Below are 25,537 nucleotides of genomic sequence, written 5' to 3'. Positions count from 1 at the left end.
CATTTGTTTCAAATGTGAACATGGGTATCTCCTGCCATTAATTCACATAATTTCAAAACTAACGACCCCGTTGTCACTGTTTAATGATGATTTTGACTTTTTGACACAATGACTTTCTTCATCAGTGTGTATTTCACCAACCAATCAAAACGTGAAAAATTAAAATAAAATGAGAAAATTACCTACTGAATTTGCCTATGACAGATAATGTAACATAACCTGTAAATAATTAAATAAGTAGAACTATAGTTTAATTTCCAATTTACCAAAAGGCTTTTGTCACTTGATTTGAATGACGTCATATCACATCTCCATGGCAGACTTCAATGGCGCAGCACCGTTCGACACGGGATTTAACAGCATGTAGACAGTGTTAGCGCGGCTCACATCCTCTTGTTAATCACCATTTGAATAAGCTTTGAGACTTCCTCATCCATTGACATCCATCTGCATAATCCATAATATGGGAGGGATTTATGGCTAAGAACACGGTTTTAAGGACGGTATTATTTTACATCTTCCTTTCACGAATATCGTGCTTCCTGGGCTGTGTCATGTGACATCAGAGCCCCGCGATGCTACAGCTGACAGAATGTAGTGGGCGGTGCAGCATGGCAGGTGATGCCTGGCGCCCTTCAACACATGCTGGGATGATTTGAGATTCTGCTGGAAACTGGAGGGGAAAATATGCGCTCATTTGTCACGACTGTCACTGTGGTTTTTTGAGCCCCCGCCTCACCCTTTCTCTAACCTTTTCTCGCACCTTAGGGACAACAAAAGTTAACAGTGCCCCCTTTTAATGACCACCTCTGACATTCCACTAATTAAGTCACTGATTTTCATAAAAGTGCTCAACTGTGGTCAACTGTGCAGGGAGTTTAGCAACAAAGTAAAACTGATCAGTGACAGCCTAAAGATAAATGTGGACCTACAGCACAGATCACAAGCCTGCACGATACATAATGCAGCACACAAAACTCATTCTTGAATATCTATCAGCAATTAAAGACAACGAAAGACTGCGGCCTACTGGGGAATGAAGGATTTCTATTCAAGTACACTATTTCAAGTACATTTCATAACTATTTTTATTTTTCTAATTAAGTGAACATCCATATTACAGAATGTTTTACCGAAAACTGCACATCGACAAAGCACATTTTTGTAATAATAGAGCCTCATAAGAGTGTGCTTGCAAAGGCTTCCTATTAAATGTTTCAAAGTGTAACTCACCGCTTTGGTGCACTGCACATCCTTCCCAAGTAGCCAGTTGAGCTCCAGGTGGCCCTCGCCTTGGTAGCAGGACTGCAGGCGTTCCTTGATGCGCGTATTGATGTCACGGATAGTGAAGGCGCAGAGCGCAGAGTCATCGGGCGGACGGTGAAATTGCTTCTGGCCTTTGGAGAAGACGGCGAAGAGCACGTCGTCTTGAGCGCCGATGTGAAGCGACGCGGCGAGGACGCCGCCCGGCTTGCCGAGGTAGGCCGCCTGCAGGAGCCGGTACTCGACGCCGTTCTTCACGCAGCCGATGGGGAGGGAAACATATGAGTGAAACTTGCGGTCGTCCTTGCAGAGGCGAACAATACGGGATGTATAAAACAGGTCGCTGGCGGAGCCGCTTGACGACATGCCGTTTTCCGGTGTCTCAGGCTGAACGGTCATAAAGTACACAAAGCTGCCGCTAGCGAAACCATAAACATAGTGGATGTCAAAATGGGACACCAGTGCGAGCGTGTCTGATGGTATCTTGATCAACGAGGACACAAAGTCAGTGTGCAGTTCATAGTCAAGCATCGCAGAGGATTCCGGGTCGCGGGGAAGTTTTCGGCTGGATATGGTAGGGAAGTAGTCCTGTTTTCCATCAACTGCGGTGCCGATAAATAGGGTGCCGTCCTGACCTTGTGAGGGCACGATGACTCCATACATGGTCCCAGTCTGATTGACACTGGAGAGGTAGTGCTCTTTCTTATGAGAGGGCTCCACTAAGATAAAAAGGTCATCCAGTCGGAGGAGTTTGCAGACGCCTTGGTAGAGGCTGCCGCACGCTAGCAGCCGATTCTGCGAGTAGTCAATAAGGAGAAGCTTGTTGACATTGTTGGTTGAGACCAAAGGTTCTGAGCAAGGCTGCACGATCAGGGGCGGGTAACAGGCCTTGTTGTCGTCCTCTGGGCCCGTGTCATGGGACACCAGCAGCGTCAGATTGCTCGAAAGCTTGTACACACGGTTCACGGCGCCGATGTATACGGATCCCGTGGTTCGGTGAACGGTCAAGTGGTTGAAGAACCAGTCCCGCCGCTCCGGGTGGAAGCTAGTGAATGTCTGCCCGCTGCACTGAGTAAGGAGCGCTAAGAGCCAGAAGGCTAGCAAAGGAGCTGATAATGTCATTGTAGTCTCAGGCAATGAAGTCCTGTGCAAAACCTTCATGTTTACAGGGCCTTTTAGGACAGGATGAAGAGTGAATGGATGAAGGAAGGAAGACCTTCTTGTTTTGGTGGTTTGAAGGCTAACTTGTCCGTCCAAGAGTCACAAGCCTCTCCACATTTTTCTGTGGAAAAAGAGAGGAAAGACCGTTAATTAGCCTATATGACTCACATTGAGGGGGGATCAAGGTTCATCCTCGGTTAAAGCAGCGTGCTACCGAGAGTTGGGGGGAGCGGATTATAAAGACAAAAGGAGGAAATGGTTACAGTGCACATTCCAAAGGAGTTGCTTGGCCGGCGTATGAAACTTGAGGCACATTACAGCAAGGGAAATTACCCTGACCTGACTCACGCAGCGACCCCCATAACTACCGACCACTGCGACATCATGACAATGACACACACAAGCTTCATTCACATCACAGTGACTCATCGTGTCAATTATTCCAAGAAAAACAAAAAAAAATCTCTTTGTCATTGAGGTATGATAAACATACTATTACTACTACTACTACTACTACTACAACTACTACTGCTACTGCTGCTAGTACTAATAATAATAGTAATATAGGTGTTTATAGGGCTTATATTAATGCTTAGTGTATTCTGAGTGTTTCTCCCACAATTCATATGATTGCATTGTGGTAGAAACACTCAGAATACACTAAGCATTAATATAAGCCCTATAAACATATGTATACCTATGGAAATCACATCTTTACGGGAATATGAAAGGATAGACATGGATGCAAAAGCAAAAAATGTTCTGTCAGCCATGCATGCCAATTAGTTTCTGATGATACAACATCCAAATTACATGATAAGCAGGGTGGCTTCCTCCCATTTCTCATTTCGACAAGTCCTGTGTTTGCAATGCATGCAATAAAAATTATGATGAAGTGTGACAATCCAAATGCCAAAATAAACAAATCATTAAGGTGACTGGTATTGACTGCCTTTGTGAGAACCCAAGACATTGAAATAAGGCGGGTATCATCCCCACACCAGTACCTGGTGTCAGTACTCACCCATCCCTTGATAAGTTATTTAAAATATCGCAAGAAAGACTTTCTGTAAAATATAAAAGCATGCACTCCAAACTGTCCTTTACATATCACAATTGAATCCAAAATAAAACTGATATTTCTAAAAAAAAAAAAAAAAGAAATTCAAGAGGATGGAGAAAAAAAAACATAACGATTAACAGACTAATGCCAGAGATGTTCACATGTTTATCATGCACTCATTTTAGTTTGTTTTACAATAATTTCACTTATTCATATTTGGACTTATCCATCCATTTTACACACCACATATCCTCACAAGGGTCGCGGGTATACCGGAGCCTACCCAAACTGACTTTAGGCTAAAGACAGCCATTTTCAGGGCAGATACATACAAACATAAACAAACAAAAAGTCATGCTCAAATTTATTCAATTTTGAGTTTTCAATCAAATGCATATTTTTAGAGTATTGGACGGAACCGGAGTCCATAGAGAAAACCCACGTGAGCATTGAGAGCACAAGCAAACACAGCGGAGGAAGACCGGAGCCCGGATACAAACCCACGACCTGTGAACTGTGAGGCAGATGCACTAACATTCAGTACAGTACAAACCGTGCCACACTAAATCGCAAATTTGCATATCAGACGCAAGTTTCACATTTACAGCCATATCATACAGCGTTTATCAGCGCACTCAATCAAAAGCAGCAGTGCGAGGGGCTAACAAGTGGAAAGACAATGGGGGCAAATCCCAAAATCAAGTACGATTAGGCGTAGCAATCCAACAAGTGTAATTATAGAGGAGCTGCGCGGCGGCAAAACGGGGGGTTGGGTGGGTTGCCCTGCGTCATTCACCAAGCTCCAAATTTGCATTTCCAGCAGCAAAGGTGCCACAAATCAAAGGTGAAGGATGCATTTGGAATAATCAGACAATTAAGAAGCACTTGATGGCATGAAGAGGAGGCACTCAAGACTGGTTTGATTTCAGGATTTGGGAATTCTTCTGAAGCTCATCGGGGGCGCTTTTACACCTCATTGTTTGTCTCCTGGCAATGATAATTTGGTACAAAATTTTAATCCAACTATTTCTTGTCTTTACATCTCTTTTTTCATTCTTATAAGATGTTTTTTGATGACCTTTGATTGAACCCATTTGCAGTGATTGTGGCGATATGTGCGGCCTGCTTCATTTTATATTTTGATGCCCACAGCAATTATTTTCTGACCTGCATCTCACTCATAATTCTAGTCACCCCACTACCCTTTTCATTGCAGGCCAGGACATGAATACAGCTAATGAATCGCTCTTGCTTGCATTTACTATATGGTAATTTCTACCTCTGTAAAACTGACTCGCCATTAAAAGTGCAGAACTTTGAAGCAAATAGTGGCAACGCTTACAGCGGCTTTGTTTTGATTCTTTTCAGATCCAATACTCAGTTGCTGAACTCGGCAAGGTCAGGGGCGAGTGTGACAAAGACGCTGTCATGCAATCAACCAAAACAAAGACTAAGTTCAAACCGCGTGAATGGATCACCTTGGTCGGGGTACATATTTACACCGTTCATTCAGTCCCTTGATGCAGCATGAAAAGGGAGTAAGCGAAGATGGATGCGAGTCAATGTCATACACAAACCGTTAAAGGGTGTCAGAGGGACTCACATAAAACCTCTCGGGGGGTCAACGGCTGCAAGTGTTGTATAAAAAAGCTGGCTCAGCAGCCGGCTGATTTTCCCTCCTAAGAGAACGACTTTGCACACCGAGTGTGTACAAACTCAAACAAAGAGCGTGGTGAAGTACAGGCGAGAGAGTAAGACGTGGGCGGGCGGGGTCTCGTCCCTGCTGCTTTTTTGTTAGTTGTTCTCGCACTTTTATGAGGATGCTAATAAAAATGCCTTACAGGATGGATGGGATAGAACTCCTCCTACACATTCAAAACAGCTTGAGCAGCAGCCCTTCGGCCCCGTGGATACACTCACATGAGTTAATAAACTTTTAATATTCAGTACAAAAGCAGGGTCTATTTTTTCTAGGGAAATTAATGGCACAGCTAAGAATTTTAAATTGGGTCTGCTGGATTCATATACTGTGTTTTATAACTGCCAGCCAATCAGAAACGCAATACAGACACACAATCATTCACACTCATATTCACACCTACTCTGTATATGCACAAGTAAAAATGGACAAAAGAGCTGGTCTGCCAATCAACATTCACTCCAAAGGAAGAAGAAAGGAGACAAATGCCAACGAATAAGGAAACAGGTAATTTTGGCAATCTTGAAGTTATCACACAAATCACCAGGTTGATCTTGATCAGTCTTTAAGTGTGCCAGAGGAGACAAATACTGAGAATTAGTCTGACTCATTTATTAAGGAAACAGTCGTGATGCCAAGAAAAAAAAAGGGCAGGAAATGTTGTATGAGATCGTCAGGTATTCAAGGTAGACAAATTCAAAATGCAAATTATGCTTTTGATACACAGCATTTGCAGATAATACTGCTACTGTTTATGGACAATTTACAATTAAGCTATCATGCTTGTTCTCGGACTGTAGGAGGAAGACAGACGACCCCCCACCCCTCTCTCTCGAAAAAAAAAAGTAAGATTAGAAAATGCCAGAAGCACAGAGAAAGGCCGGAGGTCGGATTCCAAACCGCAAACCTCAGAACTGTCAGGCAGACATGCTAACCACACACCCCAACAATAAATCAATCAATAAAATACAAATCGATCAAAACATCAATTGCATGACGTGTTGTTTTCCAATAAGAGAGCATTTCTTTATTTACAGTATGTCAGCAAGCCTATTTGGCAGTTTGGATGCTTGAGTCATGACATCATCCCAAACAGTTTACGGCTTCTGAAATGCGCTGTGGCAGCGAACGTTCCGAGACGCCGCTGAGCTCCGCAAACTTCCCCTTCATGATGAACAATCAGGCGTGCCAATGAGCTCTCATTAAATAAAGCGCTGCCTGAAAACGATGTAGATTTCCTCCCCAAACGGCACTCAAGCAAGTCAGAGGCAACTGCAATGTTGCTTGCGATGAGACGATAAAAGAGCACCGGGAGACCAAAAGAAACCGTGATGATAAGCGAACGGAAAAGTGTCACGAGTGAAACCCGGTGGTGGTGGTGGCGTCACCCAGGAACCTGCTGCATGTCGTCTACTTTTTGTCTTCTTCAGTATGTGCTAAGCTTCTTAGCAATGCAGCCAGAATGTGTCTTGAGCTCCTCAATTCATACAGCAATTGTCTTGCGGGAGATAAAGAACATCAACACGGAAATCCCTTCACAGAATCATCTGTTGTCAGACAGGAAAAGGAAAAGGGAGCTTGTAATTTCATGCCACGGATTAGTGCCTTATTCCCTTAATGATGACAGTGAGGCATGAAATCTTTACGCCTAAGTAAAGTCGATGCGTTAGCGATCAAAACAACAGCAATAAAGCGGTTAGTCACTCAAGACAAGTCGATGCTGTTATAATAATTGGATTATTTGGACATCCTTACAAATAGCGTAATTTCTTTTGAATGTTGGCATATTTTTCTCTGCATATGGTTGATATTTCTAAAAGCTCATTTTCCCTAATGAGGCTTTTTTCCCCCCCCAACATGATTCTTGAAGATTTCGCTACATTAGCTCGTACTCTCTCACAAGCTGCAATAATGACGGGACTTGCTGGCATGTCAGGCTGAGTTATATTTGTACATTTCTTTGTCTTGCTAGGAAATGACTAGCTCGGCTCCTCTGCCAGATCCATCCGTTAGTTTCCAAGCTGCTTTGCGTAACTTTTCCCTAATCCGTCCATCCATCCATCCTTGCAGTCTCCACAAGGGAGCCGCACCAAACGAGAAGTCCGCCCCCCACCCTCCCCCCTTTGCCTCTCTCCCAGAAACCACAAGTGGCTTTAGTAATTGCCGTTATTTCATCTGGTCTGGTTTCCTGTGTTGAGGCCACAATGAAATGTCGCCATTTACGCATTGCTGCAAACCACACATTTGAACAAGTCGACATTTTGGAACCAGAAATGTGTTTCCACTGAAGAGCAAAGGCGGTGATGATGACATTGATGCTGAGCTCAAAACTGAGTCAAACTCTGATTTAGTTTCAAAGCAAAGTTCCAGAGATTCTATTGGTTCGTTGTCATCGAATAAAAGGGACCTTCCCGTGCACTACTCGGAGTGTGTGTGTGTGTGTGTGTGTGTGTGTTGGGAGAACACCCTTCTCCCAGTCAGCACTGGTGTCCTCAGTCAGCTTGAGTGTGCGCACTGGAACTCCGTTTTTGTTGCACTCTGAATTTCCGAATGGGAAATTTGAGTAACTGACTGGATGCTCGTGAATTTGCATGGTCCTAGTGTATTTTTGAAGCCACCGCTGGTTTCCGAGTTTGGTCAAATGATTGTTACGTACGTACCAGAAAGAGCATGAAAGGTAGTAACAAATGTTTGATCGACAACGGGATGGAAATGTCCAGCATGGCGCCCCCTGAGGTTGATTAATTTTTACGTTCAACTCTTATTCCAGAAATGTAATGTGAAGCAGACTACCATTTTTTTACTGTTGCTTATACATACAGTGTGGTCTAAAGAAAAAACCCTTAGTATTGACTTGCTTTGAGCAATTATACAATGTGCCCGACAACCTGAGTTTTTTTCGCCTTGTTTTTTTTTCTTAATGGTTTGGCCTTGACAGGGGTTTCTGCTTTTCTATTTTCTCGACTTGCATCATAATAAAGAGGTCATTATATAATTCTGGCACAGTAAATTCAAAGCTGCCCTCAGAACTTTGCACTGTACACTGACTTTGCATTAAAACGGCGTCAATTTACACATTTATGTCAAATAATGTGCACTTGTGAACAATTAAGTGCATACTCAAGTGCACTTTGCACACAGTGTTTTATTTAGTGACTCTCACCGTCCTCTGGCCTATCATTGAAACACAGCCGTGTTTTGAGAAACAAGGAGCGTGTCATGGTGATGGAGGGATAATTGAGTCTCGGCAGCACCAAGGGCATGCAAATGTATTATAGGACTCCAAGCACCCCTCTCCTCCAATGCTGCGCTTCAAACAAATAACCACTGCTTTATGTGTAAAATATGACAGCAAGGGAGCCTATGACATCATTGTCACTCTAATGACTTTTGCTCGCCCTCCACCAATCCACCCCCCAAAATTACTGTCATGATCTCAGACAAGTGTAGGAAAAAGTCTGAAGTGTGCACACGAACATGGAACCCCCCTCCCCACTATTTATTTTCCCTACTCGCACAAAGAATATTCCTTGGTGTTCCTGTTACACAGGAGGCTACATCCGCAGAGGTGTGATCTCCTGAGAAAAACAGACAGCCGAGTTCCTTATTGTTGCCCTTTTCCATGAATCTAAATTGTAAAACGATTTCAGCCAGAGGAGAGGGAATCCTCGGCAGCTCCGGGAAAACAGAGTGGGATGTCACTGGAGGCGATGGGATCAAACCGTCTTACCTGAATGTCACACTAACACAAACACGCACGCGTAGATCACAAGTGAATGAGCGTCTTCGATTGGCACCCTAACATCAAGTAGCCGGAGGGCATGGAATAGCACTCAAGAGTCGATACCAAACGAAGGTTGCTTTCAAAGTCAAGTTATGTATACTGTACAGTATGACTCAACTCCAGTGAGAAACTGTATTTGGCTCCCACTCACTTTCCCAGCAAGAAAATCAAACGTGTACTTTAGCATTGTACTCCTGCTACATTAACAATGTTGTTAGTACACTAATGGGCACACACACAAATCAGTGTGTTGAAGCCCAAACAAGAAGGAAGGAAGGAAGGAAGGAGGGAATGTTACTGGGACATCTAGGAAGTACTGTAGCCTTTTTCCTACAACAACAAGGTGCTGTCATCATTTATCAAATGATTTTCCGAAAGCAACCAAAAAAGGTGACAGAAATTAGACAGAACAAACCAATTGAGCGACTTTCGGTCAACATTCCATTCGAAGTGATGCAGAGCTACACAAATGTATCTCATAGACAAATATATTTCCCATGTACAATTGAGTGAATATGTTGTCTCGTAAACGTAATGGCTCGTGCAGTTTAATAAATGTCTTATTTTAGAAGAGCTGCTTGTATTAAGGTACTGTGTAATGAAAGTCATAAATGAGGTGCTGCGGAGTGTGTATATTTTAGTGTTGAGGAGATGTGTGGTGTCACTATACATTATTAATAGAGTACATGAGCAAAGGCGTTTGTAAAACAGGAATCCTGCTGAGGCGAGGCGATGCGAGGCCGCCAAGGCAATAATGTAAAGGTGCTCATGCATTATTGACATTAAAAAGAATCAATTGCCAATCAAAAATGACAAGCAAACAGGTTTCATAGGTTTTACATTCCTCACAAGTTCAATTTTCAGATTTTTTAAGAAAACAGGTACAAGCTCATAAACCTGACGTGATAAAGAAAAATTTAGATCAGTTTTCAATCCCACGCCTAAAAATGAGTGAAAAACAGCTGTCAGACCTAAACCAACAAGAATTGTGTTCCCCAGTGTTGTCTTTCATGTTTAATCAAAAGAGGACATTTACAAACATCTGCTTTTACTCTGGAAAACAATGACTGAACTCTGAACTGAATCAGTTTCAAAAAGTTTAGTGAGTAAAACATCAATCCCTCTTGTGAAATGGCTTGATTGTTTCATTGCTGTTGTTTTTAATTGCTTAACAACACCAACTAAAATAAAAAAAGAAATGTGAGTAAACAGCTATTGTAATGAATAAAACAGTGCGCCATGAGACAAAATAAAAATATATCAGATTAATCGTTGGAATAACCGATAGACAAGCCATTTATTTTCAACACTGTTCAGCATCGCGGGACCGACAAAAAAATCAATTTGAAAATTATACAAGTAAGAATGAAGGTCAAGCTAAGCAACAAAAAAATTAACACCTTACTTTTAATGGCTTTGGTGCGATCACACGCCATTGTCCACGTCGGTATTCAGACACAAAAAGCAAGCTGAGACGTCCCAAAAGGGATCAACCTAAACGCACATGACACATCGCATGAGCCAACACCAGTGTGTCAGAGTGTGTGCATTCAAACATGATGTTTGTGTATTTTGGGTCCAGCGTATTTGCTTTCTTTATCGACGCATGCTCCCTGACTGAGGCGTTATCTGTCTGCAGCTGCACCATGCTAAGCAAATATTCAATTCTGACCTTTGCTGTACACGACTGGAATATTCTAGAATAATATCTCAAGGCCAAATGAAAACCATGTTTCTCCAAATTTGGACAATTTTCTTTTTTACACAAAGCGCAATAAAAAGAGACTTCTCTTTATGCTCCAAAATTGACAAAGTCACCGAAGCCCCAAGAAAGATGGTAGAAGCATTTATTTTAATTGGTTGAGACCAGGCTACACTTTCCAAGAGCCATGCTTATGCAGCGGACACTTGCCGAACTGTGACATCACACATGAGGGGGGATCACATAACACATTTTTAGAAATAGGCACCTAACAAAGGACTTCCTTGGTGGTATAATCTCACATGTGATGGGTGAGCAGTCAGTCCAGAGCCCAAACTAGTAGTACCAAAAGAGTTAAAAAGTCAAATTTTACACCTTTTTAACACCATCCCCAAAACTTATCAAAGCTACACTGGTTTGTGAAAAGCAGACTTGTTTGCCTGCTTGGCAGCGAGAGAGATGTTAGGAAAGCCTGAGGGTGAAGAGGGAACCCATAAACCACAACCAGGAGCGAGGGAGTAGAGATCAGTGGAGGTCAGAAACAGTGAATGATATCCTGTGAAAGTGAGAGCGAAGGACGAAACAATACAGAGCTCCTGCTTTGAGTGAACAAGGAAGGAAGGAAGGAAGGGAGGAAGGAGGGAGGGAAGGAAGGAAGCCATGCAGTCATTATTCTCACTGCCTAACAAGCTGCTTTAGCAGCAACAGCAGAAACTCCCAAAAGGCAGCATGTCGTGTTGGCTATTAACTAGGGCAAATTTACACAGCCTGGCATGTTTCCTCCGGCCAAAGAGGGGGGGGGGGGCGTTGGAAGAGAGGGCAAAGGTCACGTTGGCAGGGACATCAAGCGACTAAGTAGCGCTATTTTGATCTATGCAGTTATGGCACATTCATGGATAGTATATGATCTAAATTATAATCTTTCAGGAACTTTGATCAGAATTATGCCCGATTGTCAAGAACTGTGTACCCCACTTAATATAGCGAGGTCTGTTATGTAACAGTTCCTGGTGGTGGCTTTTGGGAGAAGATGACGGGGTGGATCATGCCGTCGGTCAAAATAATCCTTCCATTTTCTCCCACTGCTGTTTCGTTTTAAGTTCTCATCATGCACAGCTCGACCACTGGAAACACAGCGGGGAAACCAATTCTTCCGCTAAGCTCACAAAAAGCCTCCCCTCAGATGAGGGGTGGGTGTTACCCACAGTCATATGACCGTGAAGTGATGTAATACGGGCGCAAACACTCTCCAGGCAAGCTTTGGCATGATCCATGCTAAAGTCAATTAGCCATCAATTCAATTAACTGCACGACGGGATGCATGTAAAGTCACTACCCCCTGCTCTTCTCCAATTGCTAGTTCGTAGCAGTGTGCATGGAAGTGACACAGAAAGAAGAAATCCAACGCTTAACAGGAAGCGAGATGGTTTGCGTTACCAGTAAACGGAAATCTGGGTGTCAAAAAACAGTAAGACTTTCTCACAGTGCCATTTAAAGTTTGCTGGCTTTGGGCAAGAGGTCAGGTACACCCTGGACTTGTCGCTTGCAAAACACATTTTCTGCCATTGGAAATTGTAACACTCAAGCTTATTAGCCTCCAGTTCAAGCCATCGGAAGGTGCAAAAAAAGTCTCAACCTACTGCCGGAGGTTCAGTTCTTTGTCTAGATTTTTCTGTGGTCTTGTTTCATTTTCTTAAAGGGCAGCACACAGCAAGACAATTTCTTGGAAATTACTTTTTAAAAAAATCACAGTTTGTAGGAATTTACAGCGTAAGACTGTGACTGTAAATTCCTACAAACACAAACACACTGACTTGAGTGACCCAAGGCTCAGCTCTGGGTCAAAGCTCAACCGGTAGCTCCTTGAATAACATACCAGACTTATCGTTATTGTGATTTTGGCGTCAGGAGAAATGGAGCGAAGCATCCCGCATGACCCGCTCTGCCTAACTCCAAGACAGAGCTAAGGTGTTATCAAGCTATCTTCTTGCAACAACCACTTTAAGTCTGACATTGAGTATAGTCTGACGAAAACCAGGCGTTTTGAAGAAAGGAGGGATCACTTGAGGGTTCCCAGCAGAATGCGGCCAAATTCTTAGTATTCCACAAGAGTAGAGGACATTTCTCTCAATAGTGTATTGTTTGTTATGAAATCAAATAACAGGAAGCAGGAAATATATTGTGTTCTAAGACCTAGTGCCCACGAGAGGACTCGAGGACTGTCCGTTCTTATTCTCGATTTAGCCAACTACACATTCCTTTAATTTCATCAGGGTTGATAAAGCCCCGCAAAATCGAGTCTGCGGCTACTTAGTTGGTCCAATCTAGCCTCGGATGAGTCGCATTAGCAGCATGTGGTGAGGAAAGCGGGCACTTACCCATATAAGGAGCAAACATGGCCAGGAAGCACAAGTTGGCCAAACAGTGGGTTTGAAATATGTTCTGATAAGTAAGAAAAAATCCTATTTTTCAGCTCAGACTTCAGTTACCTTAACCCCCTCCGCCAAATTCTTTTTAGGACAGACGCAAGGGTCGACTACTCCCAGATATGTTGTTGCATAGTGACAACCGCGATCACTAAAAAAAAATTGCAAAATTATAATAGCAGACTGGGAAATACTTTACTTTTTCGCATAATTATTTCTGTAGATCTAATTAAATTAAAAAGTACTTCAACTGGATTTGACACTTGCCGCTGGTATCAAAATCATTTAGATACCCATTAATATGTACAGCTGGGGAATACGGTCAGTGTTGTTGCCACGGCAACCCTGACAACCTTTATGAATTGATACTATTGGTGGACCAGCCAGGAGCACCTGTCATGTTGCTAGCACTGCCTTCTTGTTCAGTTGTGTGCACTTATGCGAAGTCTATCTTTAAAGTCATCATGTTCTAATACATTTAGCATATTTAGCGTTCATTTACTTCCCCTTGTTACCTTGTGACCAAGTACTTGTTAATAATAAATATGTCTTGATGACTGTCTATTTGTAATAATTACCCAAGTGGCTTCAAAATGGACCTCTTCCCCTTCTTGTCATACTCTTAATAACCTCCTTGAAATTTTTTAGTCCATGTTTACTGCTCATGTGAACAATACCTCATTCTGCTGCCGATATGGTTTTGCGTCTTGGTGTCAATTCCACCTTGAATCTCAGCTACATGAACTCATGTTTGAATTGGTTCGCTTAGCTTTTTAGCACAAAATCAAACTAATTTGTTTAATGTGCTGCTTTTTCTTTTTTTTACTATTATTACAAAAGGACCTTAGTGATGGCAGCATGCCGACCTCAGTCTCAGAACTTGGGCTCACAGGAATGGAGCCAGCTCTGATTTTCCACCATGTCCTGGCCAGAACTCCATCCTGTTCGGTGTCACACGGAACAGGCCTGGACGGCGTGCGCATTTACAGCCCAGCACTAACTCCAATGAGACACAGAGACCTACAGTCCAGCTCATCTAGTCTTGTTTGATGAAAGCAAATCCTCTCATGTAATGTTTTGTTGATTTTTTTAATCACTCAACAAAAACAAATAAACCAAATTTGGTAAATAAAAAGTAACAAGAGAATGTTTGATGTACTAATACACTTGGACGCAAACTAGACTTTTATTCTAAAAGCAATCAATAGTGACAGCCCTAATATTGTTGAATATAAAATTCTTTGCTACCCTTCGGGCAGAAGCAACTCTCATCTAATTTTCCCAATAACAATTATCCCCAAATAATCTTCAATACTGGAATTCTGTTTTGAATCGCCCGCCGGAATATCTACTTGTCACTAACGGCTGTCAGGGCAACACAGTGTCATCTGCCACAAATATAACACAACTTGAAGTTTTGAGTGCTTAGCCTAAGCCAAAGGAGGACATGTGAGGTTAGCGTAAGAGCTGACCGAGGTCTTTGGAAGCCATCGTGGGACCTCACAATGTATCAGATTCGCCGCTGTCAGCTGCAGTCTAACGCTTCACTGCTGCACTTTGCAGCGACTATATAGTCTGTCAACTACATCACAGACTCTCCGAATAAGAGCTCCACTCTCATTTTCACAGGCCAGCAGCTCTCGGGTCGCTCCGCTGCCCGCTCCACAGACATAACACGACCATCCATATTCTTTAAGCCTGACGTCGGGGAGCTTCGTGCGACTGTCTGCAGGCATTCTTCTGGTGCCACATCTTGATCTAGTGGACCTTGAAGAGAGACTTCTAGAAACCTTGTCACTGGCATAATTGCACACATAATAAGCGACTCTCGACGAGGGAAAATGTCAGCAGTCATTGTTGGAATTGCTCAGCTCTCGCTCCAGTTTGAAAAAGGCTGCCCAGGAGAAATGAAGGACTTGAAGCATGGCTTGTGCCGAAGCATTTGACTTCATTTAATAGATCCACTAGTGCGGCATGTAACAACACTACAATAATAACTAATAAATTAGACAAAATGATATTTTTGAAAATAACAAGAATGGAATAGCTGATATTAACGATGATAATAGCTGACACCAGGGTGCTAGTCTTTATAACGCAAACTAGTTGGGATTGAATTAACAGCACTGCCTTTTGTCTCAATAGTTTCATGACAACATTCTTTATCAATGAATCAATCATTTATGATGTCCATCCCAATAAAGTTACCAATTTAACAACAGTATCCCTATCTGTCGCTCCCTTCCTCTTTTCCTCTCCCTCCCGGGTGTTACATTTGAACAAAGACTAATCTCTGCTAGTAAAATGATTAAAACTAGCATCTGTTTTATTGTTAAAGGAAGCAAAGCTGCCTGGGATGAGATCCCACAAGTGATGGAGACAGCCAGAAATACAATCGCCCAAAAAAGAAGGAAAAGAAAACAGAGGCAAGTAGGGGGGAAAAAAAAGAAGAAAAAGCGACATGTAAGAGTAAATGAAAGAAAATTGCATGGCCTTGCTCAGCCAGTATCGAAAGACGTCAAAGCCAGGCAATCGGGATTCGGCGTGAAGGCTTGTTGTAATAACTTCTTTTTTCTCATTGAGACTGCACACTCTGACTATGACGACGATGATGATGATGAAGCAAGGCTTTAAAAACAATCATTCCGCCTGCCGTAAAATGAGCCACCTCTCCATTCAAGTGAGCGATGTAACTGCAATCTTTTGACGATAAGTACGTTGTGGTGGAGGAAATGATGAACAGTCAGCATAAACATGACATTGGCCAGCTCGAGCGTTTCCCTAAAACTGGCCAACTTTGTCGTGGTAGCGGAGGTGAAGGGGGGGGGGGGCATATACTCGCTCACTGAGCCAAACAAAACAGCCCCGCTGCTCCATTTAAAACCACATCAGCAGCAGCATGCAAACATATAATCATACTCGCGCAGAAAAAAAAGTGCAATAACAGGAAGGAGGGAAAATGATAAAAATCAACTGTTTGCCACCCTCGAGAAAATGTTGGGAGAAAAAAGGCCCCATTCAGCATTTCATCAGTAACACAAACAGGAGCAGCTGGGGCACACAAACATGCTGAAGTGGGCTAATTGGGACACTTGGAGGCTGGTTCATTTTGGGTGGGTGTCAGCAAGAGAGTTTAGACCCTCCAGATCACTCTTCAACAAACACACACACACAAGTGTTTGTACGAAATAACGCCTTTCCAGACAGCGTGACCATTGCATCGGGTTTGTCCGTTTACTCCTAGTTCCTTTCCACATAGTAGAAGACCAAAAATGTGGTTCTCTTCTATTATTATTTGGTTACATTTTGTTTGCAAGGGAGGGGGCAGGATCAAATTTAAATAATGTGTAGACAACCTCAAAATTAAACGCTACTATCAGCTAACCAATTCCTTCATAATCAAATGATGATTGTATATGTTTTTTTTTGTCTGTTGCTATAGTAACACCAGACACAATAAACTGCACCAATAATGAAGAAACAAAAAGCAGACCAAAATTGGTACTAATCAGTGGCGAGACACAGGGATTTCTGCTTGGACTAATGTTATTTATTTTATCGATGGTCACTGCTGAAAAGCATGCACGATCTAACGTATTTATGATGACTTTTCATACACATAGTAACAGGAATCTCATCACCCTCGATATATTGTCAACAATGATGATCTACTGTAAATGGACAATGGAAATCTTTTTTCGCCTGAGATTGATCAAAACACAGACATTACAATCACCCTTATTGTGTTGAGAAATCAATACTTGGATAAAGAGTAGATAATTCATCATAAAAGACAACATTTATATTGCAACATAATAGAGTTAACAAAATCTCTTTGTCTCTATCCTCTATAATGTTATCGTAAGTGTCTTTGCATTTCAGTGTCTATTTCAGCCAGCATATGAAAATTGTTACACAATCACAACAAAATATATTTACATACATAAAATAAAGAATAGCTGCTCAAAAAGGGCTTTGTCTGAAGCACATCTAATGAATGCTGAATGCTTGCTCTCTTGCTCTTCAGGTTTGGGAACAGAAACCTTGCAAAAAGAAGTCATTGCTTGTACATTCTAAACAGACCACCCGGTTTTTATTTATCTATTTGACAGGAGTGCTTTTCCTACACGGGTTCCTTGTGGAGTTCTCTAGATTCCTGTAATATGCGATTCAATATCTGGTTTTGGTTGTGCTAATAAAACTGAATCAGATGAAATGGAATTAATTAATTATCCAACTAATTCAATCGAGATCTGCCATGTTCCAGCTCTCTTTCAAAGCCAAGTGGTGTTTTGAACAAGTTTCCGCCACATGATTGTGAGAGCCACTGTGTCTTTATGTTCCCTTCCAGTTTCCCCTCCGCTTCCTGTCTGACTCAGTGTTGCATTCCCAGACCACCCTTTTCTTTTTCCTCATGTGCTTTAATGTTAGATCGGAGCACGTCAACAGTGATGCCAATGGCATGTTCTTTGAATATGGCCACGGTTTTAAGGTAACAAGTCATTTCTTGTGTGATTATTTTCAGTTTGGCAATCAGACTAAAGTTACTCGTCCAAGTCACTGTGTGGTACTACGTATTTTGGTTACGATACTTCCTTGCTTCTTTTGGGGACGACATCACGTACGCATCGTCATGTTTTCAAAATCAGGACAAGTCACATGTACAAACAAAGCAGCTAGTGACATCAACAACGGAGGGAGTGAAATCAACAATGCAGGGAGGAGAGAGATGAGCGTTTTCAAGATGGAAACGCAGTCGGTATTTGGAGGATGTGTCATCTAAATATGAAAGTATTAAGCTTTGCTGTACAATCAAGCTCCAGAAATGTTAAATTTGAAGAAATATTTGGAGTCGCAGAAAAAAAAAAAAAAAATCCCAAAAGTTTGTTGTCAGTTATGTAATCATGCCCGCGTTCTTCTTTCGGCTCCATCGGGAACATTTGTGAGCATTATTATTCAGCATCCATATTCAGGAAGTTGACTTGGGATGGAAAGGGAGCCGTCATCATGTGAATAATTGCCAAGCAATAGATGACACTTGTTGACCTACATTCAGCGTGATGAGTTGTGACTCAAATCATAGCACCGACTACAGTAAGTTAATGATTTTCCACGCAACTCCCGCCGCCACTGTCGTGCTTAGTGCATTTAGGCGAGCCCTCGCTGCTGCTTCACCAAGCATACATACTCAACACTTTGCTTTCAACAACGAGGGGTCACTTGGAAATAAAGAGTAGTGGAACAAAAGCTAGCCCTACAAAAGACTCGTGGGGCCAATATTTATCTGGCACGAATAAATAGCTTGAGTACGTCTCACTGTAATCGCAACAGACATATTGGTCATTGCAGAGATTGCTTTAAAGCTGTGGAAAATGTTATTTGCTATTCCGCGTTAGTGTACGTCAATTACAAAGCTGGAAGCTGGAAGATCAACCACAGAGTCTGAAGAAAATCAGGTAGCAAATGCAACTTGGGCTGGATTTAAATGACAGGTTCAAGTGACCAATGTACAATTCAATGCCGATTTTTATTTTTGTACTTTCCAATAACAACAATGGCTGTAAGAACAACACAGCTCAGCCTCTTGAATGTGCAGTCACTTAAAATCACACAAATCGTAATCCTAGTCATGCATTCCTATGGAAAACAATAGTTGTCCCGGGAGAGGATACATTAAAGTGGTCAAGATTAATCACTTGAGGTCTAGACTTCCTCTGATTCCGTACGCTTATTGTACACCATGACTGGATCTTCCCCTTCCGGGTACCTTTGGACAGCAGCCGTTTTGCTTCAGTCAATTTTTCAAGGAAAGGGACAGCACATTTGGCCATGGTTGGTCAATGTCTATTTTTCTCTTTTCTATTAAAAAGCTAAAATATATATATATATATATATATATATATATATATATATATATATATATATATATATATATATATATATATATATATATACATCCAATTGACCAGCAATTAGTCTAAAAAATTCTCTATGAAATAATGTGGCATGTGCCACTGACCTGAGCACACAGCCATTCCTTGATGCTGTCGCCATAGTAACACTAACCGGCGCGGGCATCCTCATCAGTATTGATCTAAACAGCCCTATGTTGCTTTCCATATGCACAAACAACACGTCTATAAAAGACGCATGTGTCACGCAGTCAAACAAATCTAAATTCAAATGAACGCAATTGCACGCAGCCATGCAGAAGTCACACACACACACACAAGCACACACGTACGCACACAGTCATCTGTTCCTGACAGCTGCCCCTTGGCATCTAATGCCACAACCCCCCTCAGCCTCACCCCTCCTCTTTCTCTTTTTGTTGCTCAATTCTTGTCAAGTTGCCACAAACAAAACAAGCGCACCCTCTGACACCAACTAATTGATTATTGATGATGCCGGGGCAGTAGTCACTTACATCAGAGCCCATGTGAAAAGTTACAAGAGACCAGGGCAGAGGAGGATGACATAAAACTGGCATCAGGACCTAATTATTTTTATTTGTTGTAATTGTTTTGGATGCTATAATGGAACCGCAGACTCACAGATTGTTCCTTTCGGAGCGTTGCCTTGTTTTGTGATGGAATTTAATCCAGCCCATGTCCAAGAAGATCAGACGAAGAATGGGGACAGGATCAAAAGCCTCAAACAGGCAATCCACAAGGAAAAACTTTGGAAGCATATCACGAGGGCAGCTCCTTTAACATCTTAATAAACGCTCCCTATGCCTCCTCCACCACTCACTCGGGGGACTGAAGGCGTCAACAAAACATTTAACTGGGAACAGTATTTGCACCGTGAAAGTGTTAAGGGCTTCCCAACGGAGGTGCTGAAAACAAGCCTCTGATAACTTCCTTTATCCTTTTCCCTTTCACTTCCTTTTACAACGTCCATTTTCCCATCTGTTGGGTTTAGCAATTGGACCGAAATGTTTTGTTTCACCAAGCTGGTGAGCCTTTAGGACAACAAGAGTGATCCGAGTGGGTTTGCCTTTAGATAATAGAAGATGGACTGGTCTAGAAATGAAGAGAGATGTCATTCTGTCTTCCGATGTGGCATTTATGACAGTTTGGGGGTGCGAGCAAGTCAGGATGTTAGATCATCTAACACTGCATCCTCCAAAAACATACATTTCTGTAATTGGGTTCCCATTTGATCATGACAAAAATGATACAAACATCAACTCATTGGATGTGATGACCTCGTCTAAACTTTGCAGGAAGAATATTGATTTCAAATAATATGTACATTTTGAACCGTTTCCCTGCAAATGTTCAGAAGTTATTTACAGGCTCAAGAAGCCAGTTGATTTGGAAGTGGTACGTCCAAGACATTTCAGGATGGTGTCCAAACCTGTTCCTCGAGGGTCGTGTCCTGCATGTTTTAGATGTTTCTCTCCTCCAACGCAGCTCAGGATCATTATGAGGCTTCTTCAGAGCTTGCTAAGGAGCTGATTATTTGAATTAGGTGTGTTAGAGGACGGGAAAATCGAAAACATGCAGGATAGTGGCCCTCGAGTACGGGAGTTGGCAATCCCTGTACAAACTGAAGCATCTCATTTTACCAGCTAGAGATGTTTGATGTAATACTATATTTATTTGTATAATGGTGATAAAAAAAGATAAGATCAATCAAATCAATATTCAAAAGCTTTGGTAACGGATGAAGGTCATGAAGTTCTGCCTTCATCTGATACTAGGACATCGTAGACAAAACATCCTGGTTTCAACTATATTCCACGTGATCAACTCTGCCAACAACGCCGGCCTCATATTTTACGACGGACTCCGGCCTAACGAGGCAAAGGTTTCGGACAAACGAGCACATGGCAACGCTGCGAGCGAGAGCGGGAACGGAGCATTCCGTTGTGACAGCTGGATAGCGGATCGGGGTAAAATCCACAAAGTGAGGGAGGGGGGTGCAATTGCATGAAAACAAACCCCGCAGACTATTTGTACGCCGGCTGAAGCAGAAAGTGAAGACAGAAACTGAATCTGAGGCCGGAGTGAGTCAGTCAGTGGTACTACAAAAGCGCCATTATCTTACATGTGCGTGTCCTGGAAAAGACAGTTGGGGTAGAGTGGGGTTGCAATTGAAGGGGGGGTGGGGGGCCATAGCCATGGATGCGTTTGCAGTATTCATTCATTAAGATATAGGTCAAGGATTCTGCCTCCATGCGCAGCCACTTGTCAAAATCTCTCAAGCTACACAGCAGTGAGTCTGGCTGCCTTGAGGGGGGGGGGGGAGCGTTGTGGTGGTGGTGGTGGGGGGGTCAAAGTACAGTCGGGGTGGGGGGAGCCTGTGCTGGGGCTTGACACGACACCCAGAGGAGCAGCAACGACTCACTCGGCAGCAGATATGCTATGATCATAATTAACTAAAGATAATGAACTTGGTGTATGGGGATCATTGGCTGACCTTTAACATCCAGCCAACGGGACACGATTCTGATGATGCTGATGAGAACTGCATATGGGCATGCATGCCTGCTGTACAACGACGATAAAGGCATTCTGTTCTATTCCGCTACTGTAACAGTCTATAGCAATATTAAAAACGACACTGTTGGCTTTTTAATTCACATTTGACTCCTACCGCAGCCCGTTTAGGCAGCACAAATGTTGGACCCGACAGTTTCGCCCTCTGCTGGTAAAGAAAGGCTTTAATTATGCCACAATTGCTTCAAGACCAAGAGACTGCATAACCTTCTCAATCAAATTCCACTTGATGTTTTCAAATAACCTAACATGCCATGTGGATAACGGAAGAAAGCTAGAATACCTTAAAGAAACCCATGCAAGCTCAGGGGGAGATTCGAGATTCAGATCCAGAATTTCCTGACTGTGAGGCTAGCGTGCAAATCGACACGGTGGCGCCTGAATACAATAGAGTCAACAATTATTTTCCTTTAACCGAGTTTGCCGCCACAGGAATGAGTCAAATGAGGTAGTATTCCTAAACAAATCACATTCATCACTCCAAAATTAGATTCCATGAGAATTAAACAGAGCTTTAACAGCAAAGATTTCCTATTTAAAGTTAGTGGAAATAAGCCAATAAAGTCATACTTCTTGAAATATCACCCGCAGCGTTGCCAGAGAGATGTGTAAAACAGTAACAGCTTGTGTCGTTGTGTGTTTTTCCGAATAAGAGTGATAATAAGCTTGAAGCAAATGAGCTTGTGATAATCAGACCAATGCTTCGAGCTGGTTTGTTCTCTTAAACGCAGCCATTTGCACCCCGACGGCTGCTGTGTCCAACACACATACACAGACACGCACACACACAACTGCTGCTGCACCATGAGACGGGTATTAAAATAATGATGATGATGTGCCGGCTTTATAACCGAGCGTTAAAAAAAAAAAATAGAGTGCGTTCACAAAGACGGACCGAGGTTTGATTGCAAGGGCAGAAGGATTAATATGCTCGCCATCCGCCCAAGCAGATGTACATTATTTTCATGTAAATGCGATGCACTTTTCAAGGGAAAACGAGTTTTGTTTTCTTTGGAAGCGTTGCAGCGAGAAGATTTGTAGGCACCGCCGCTGAATAGGACAGATGAGGCTTGAGGTCATTGTGGATGGGTTTGTTCAGAAGTCAGCAGCAAAAGAAAAAGATACAAACTAAATTGGGCTTTATCATTGTTGTTGTGCGTACATCCGTAACAACCCTTAAAAAGCCAAATTATCACATTTGGGACATCAACATTATGTGTCACTGTAGAGTAGAAGAAACAGAGCCAAACCCAGCCAACCGGTCTGGTATGATAATGATAAAACATATTTACAAAAAACGGAAAAGGTATATACTGTGAAATGTTTTTCTTAAAAAGTAAGAAACCTTTGTTAAAATACACAAGCATTTGGAATAACTTAATAATCCATCCAAATGCATCTACCATTATTCACTGACATTTAATTAAAAAAAATACTAAATAAAATTAATATATATATATATAATTCGACATTATTAATAGATATGAACAACAGAGTAATATTGACAGAATACTTGCACATAATAATAATGCACATTGACTTGTTTTCAACAAGTGCAGGCTGACTGCTACTGTTTGGCACGCAGGATAGTAAGTCAAATTCTCTTAATTTATTGTCTCTGTTAACAAGCTTAGAACTAAGCTATTTATAAACCTATTGTTGATGCTGCTAACAAAATGAGTCTAGTCAAGTGTCCAAAACCCTCATAATAGCCCAATTGCAAACAATTTAGGTATGCAACGAAATTTCCAAGCAGTAACAAAATAAAACGTCACAAATGCACGCATGACCAAGTTTTAAGTTGGACGTAAAAACGTGCCCATTTAGAAAAGGAAGACTAAAGTCATCTTGCAGTTGTCACTCTGAGAACACCGAGCCAATCGGAAGCGTTGACGCTGTGCAGCGTGCGTGCTGGCTGCAGCCAACTTCAACTATTTGAGAAATCCGTTGAAAGCTGCAGCAGCGTCTCTGTGGAGGTAAATTACAACGCAGAGCGTGCACAGTAAAGTGGACGTGCACGTGCATGTCGCAAATGATTATAACATAGTGGATGAGGACAGTGCACGTCAGGCGGGATGAAGGCGCATTTTTCCCCATCTTCCAATGCCACATGGAGGAAAAAGCGGAAAGCTCACCTCCCCTTCCCGAGTGATCTAATATTCCCTCTCCGTGCCGCCTCCTCCTGTCCCTTCAGCCCAGAATGTGGGAGCTGATGCCGGGCGCAAGGACGTCGCATCCACCAACCAAAACGTCCCCCAACCGCGAGCAAAGTGTCGCCTTGTCCGATGCTCGCCTCCTCTTCTTCCTGTGCGCTGCTTGACGCCCACCTGTTTTAACCGTCATTCAATACCTAGCACAATACACGGTGGCAACCACACACACGTGGGGAAAAAAAACGCGCAAAGTTAAAAATAAAAAAATCATTCACAAGGTCGCGCAGGCAGAAATGAGCGCATTCCTTCAGTAGTGCGCGATGGGAAAAGTCCTTCAAAGTAGCGTGACGTGACGTGAGGCTGTGAGACGGGGGTGGTGTGCGGGCATCGTCGGAGCAGCGGCGCGCCACACTGAGTCGGACTGACTCGGACGCGCGTCTCCATCACCATCATCATCATCATCATCATCACCGTGAGGTGGTGCGCGCGCACACTCACTCACTCACTCACTGGCGGCGTGAACACGACCAACCCACTGCCCGACTCGTGTGCCTTCCTGACATCTTCATTGCTTTTGTTGTCGAGCGACACAGGCTTTATGGTCATTTTCAGCTTCCTATTAATCTGACTTTTGATTACTCAATGATATAAATGTGCATCCGTCCGCATGCCCGAGTGTGCATGTAAGTTTGTGCATGCATGAACGTGTGTACTGTGCAGGTAGTGGCACATGTTTATTCTAATTTTGGGCGTCAATCAAAAAATGCCTTATGTTCTCGTGTAGAAGAGCATCATGGCTGCTATAGGATTTCTCAAGAACTTGCACAAAAGTACCAAGGTTGAGCCTATTGTGGGGTTTAACTCAATATTTGACATCTCAGATGAAAAGAACCAAGCTATTGTAAACTTGGAGTTGTCAGGCCATTTAGAACGGCTGGGTCACATATCCTCTCCCCTTGATAAACAATACCAGTTGGACACAGGTGAAACATCTGGCCAGGGGAGAACAAGAAGCCAATGATCTATTAAGACAACATTTTAATTAAAAAGTAATGTTAACATGCCAAACATGAAATAATTATTTTGTTCACCAAAATATAATAAAAAGAATATATTTTAAGCAAAAATATGAGACATTTTTCAAGATTACTGCATAAAATGCTTTCATTCTAACTGGGATGGCTTTTGTGTAGGTAAGGTCATGGATCCAGGGTTAAGAGCTACAGCACATTATTACATGTTCTGCTTTTTTGATGCTTTGCTGAATTAAGCAATTTTTGGAAGGGGCGGTTCTTTGAATGCAAATGAGTCACTGCTCACTCCGCTCCTCTCCTTCTGGGCATATAGCCTTTGTCACTCGTATGGGTGGACCGAGTTGCATATGACGCCCATAAAACTTTTAACTCATAGAAGACGCACCCATTGCTCAGCCATCGAATTATATTTGGCAATTAGTGTGCGGATCTCTGTGTGTGGTGCATGCAGCGGACACGTGGTCCAAACATAAAACCTTTTTTTTTCCTCACTCAAACCAACTCGCTGTCCTCAGAAGTCATTATTTATGTCATCTTGATGAAGGGACATTCAAATATGTGTGCATTATGCAATTAAATATACAGTGCATTATAGTAGGTGACGGGTGGGCTGAAATAAAATACAGAGAGCCGTGTGCAACCAAAGAAGAATAAGTTCAAGCACATTCCAAAATTCAAGTAGCAAAAAGAAAATTCCAGCTATTTCAAGAATTTCAAGCACCCTTGGGGAACCTGTGTAGTAGTC

General features: G+C 42.4%; 1 protein-coding gene across 1 annotated transcript in view; it reads right to left on the bottom strand.

The window, feature by feature from the left end:
• The window catches only part of plxna2 (plexin A2), a 139,694-nt gene extending 115,494 nt beyond the window's left edge, over nucleotides 1-24,200 (bottom strand). Inside the window, exons 1-2 of the mRNA XM_061272117.1 lie at nucleotides 23,741-24,200; nucleotides 1,234-2,545 (exon numbers count right to left, since the gene is read on the bottom strand). Coding sequence (XP_061128101.1) covers nucleotides 1,234-2,424 — 1,191 coding nt within the window. The 5' untranslated portion in view covers nucleotides 2,425-2,545; nucleotides 23,741-24,200. The remainder of the gene's footprint in view (nucleotides 1-1,233; nucleotides 2,546-23,740) is intronic.
• Nucleotides 24,201-25,537: the final 1,337 nt, after the last annotated feature.

This window comes from Syngnathus typhle, linkage group LG2, assembly GCF_033458585.1.
Source record: "Syngnathus typhle isolate RoL2023-S1 ecotype Sweden linkage group LG2, RoL_Styp_1.0, whole genome shotgun sequence".
Taxonomy (NCBI): domain Eukaryota; kingdom Metazoa; phylum Chordata; class Actinopteri; order Syngnathiformes; family Syngnathidae; genus Syngnathus; species Syngnathus typhle.
This window is presented reverse-complemented; position numbering and strand designations above follow the sequence as displayed.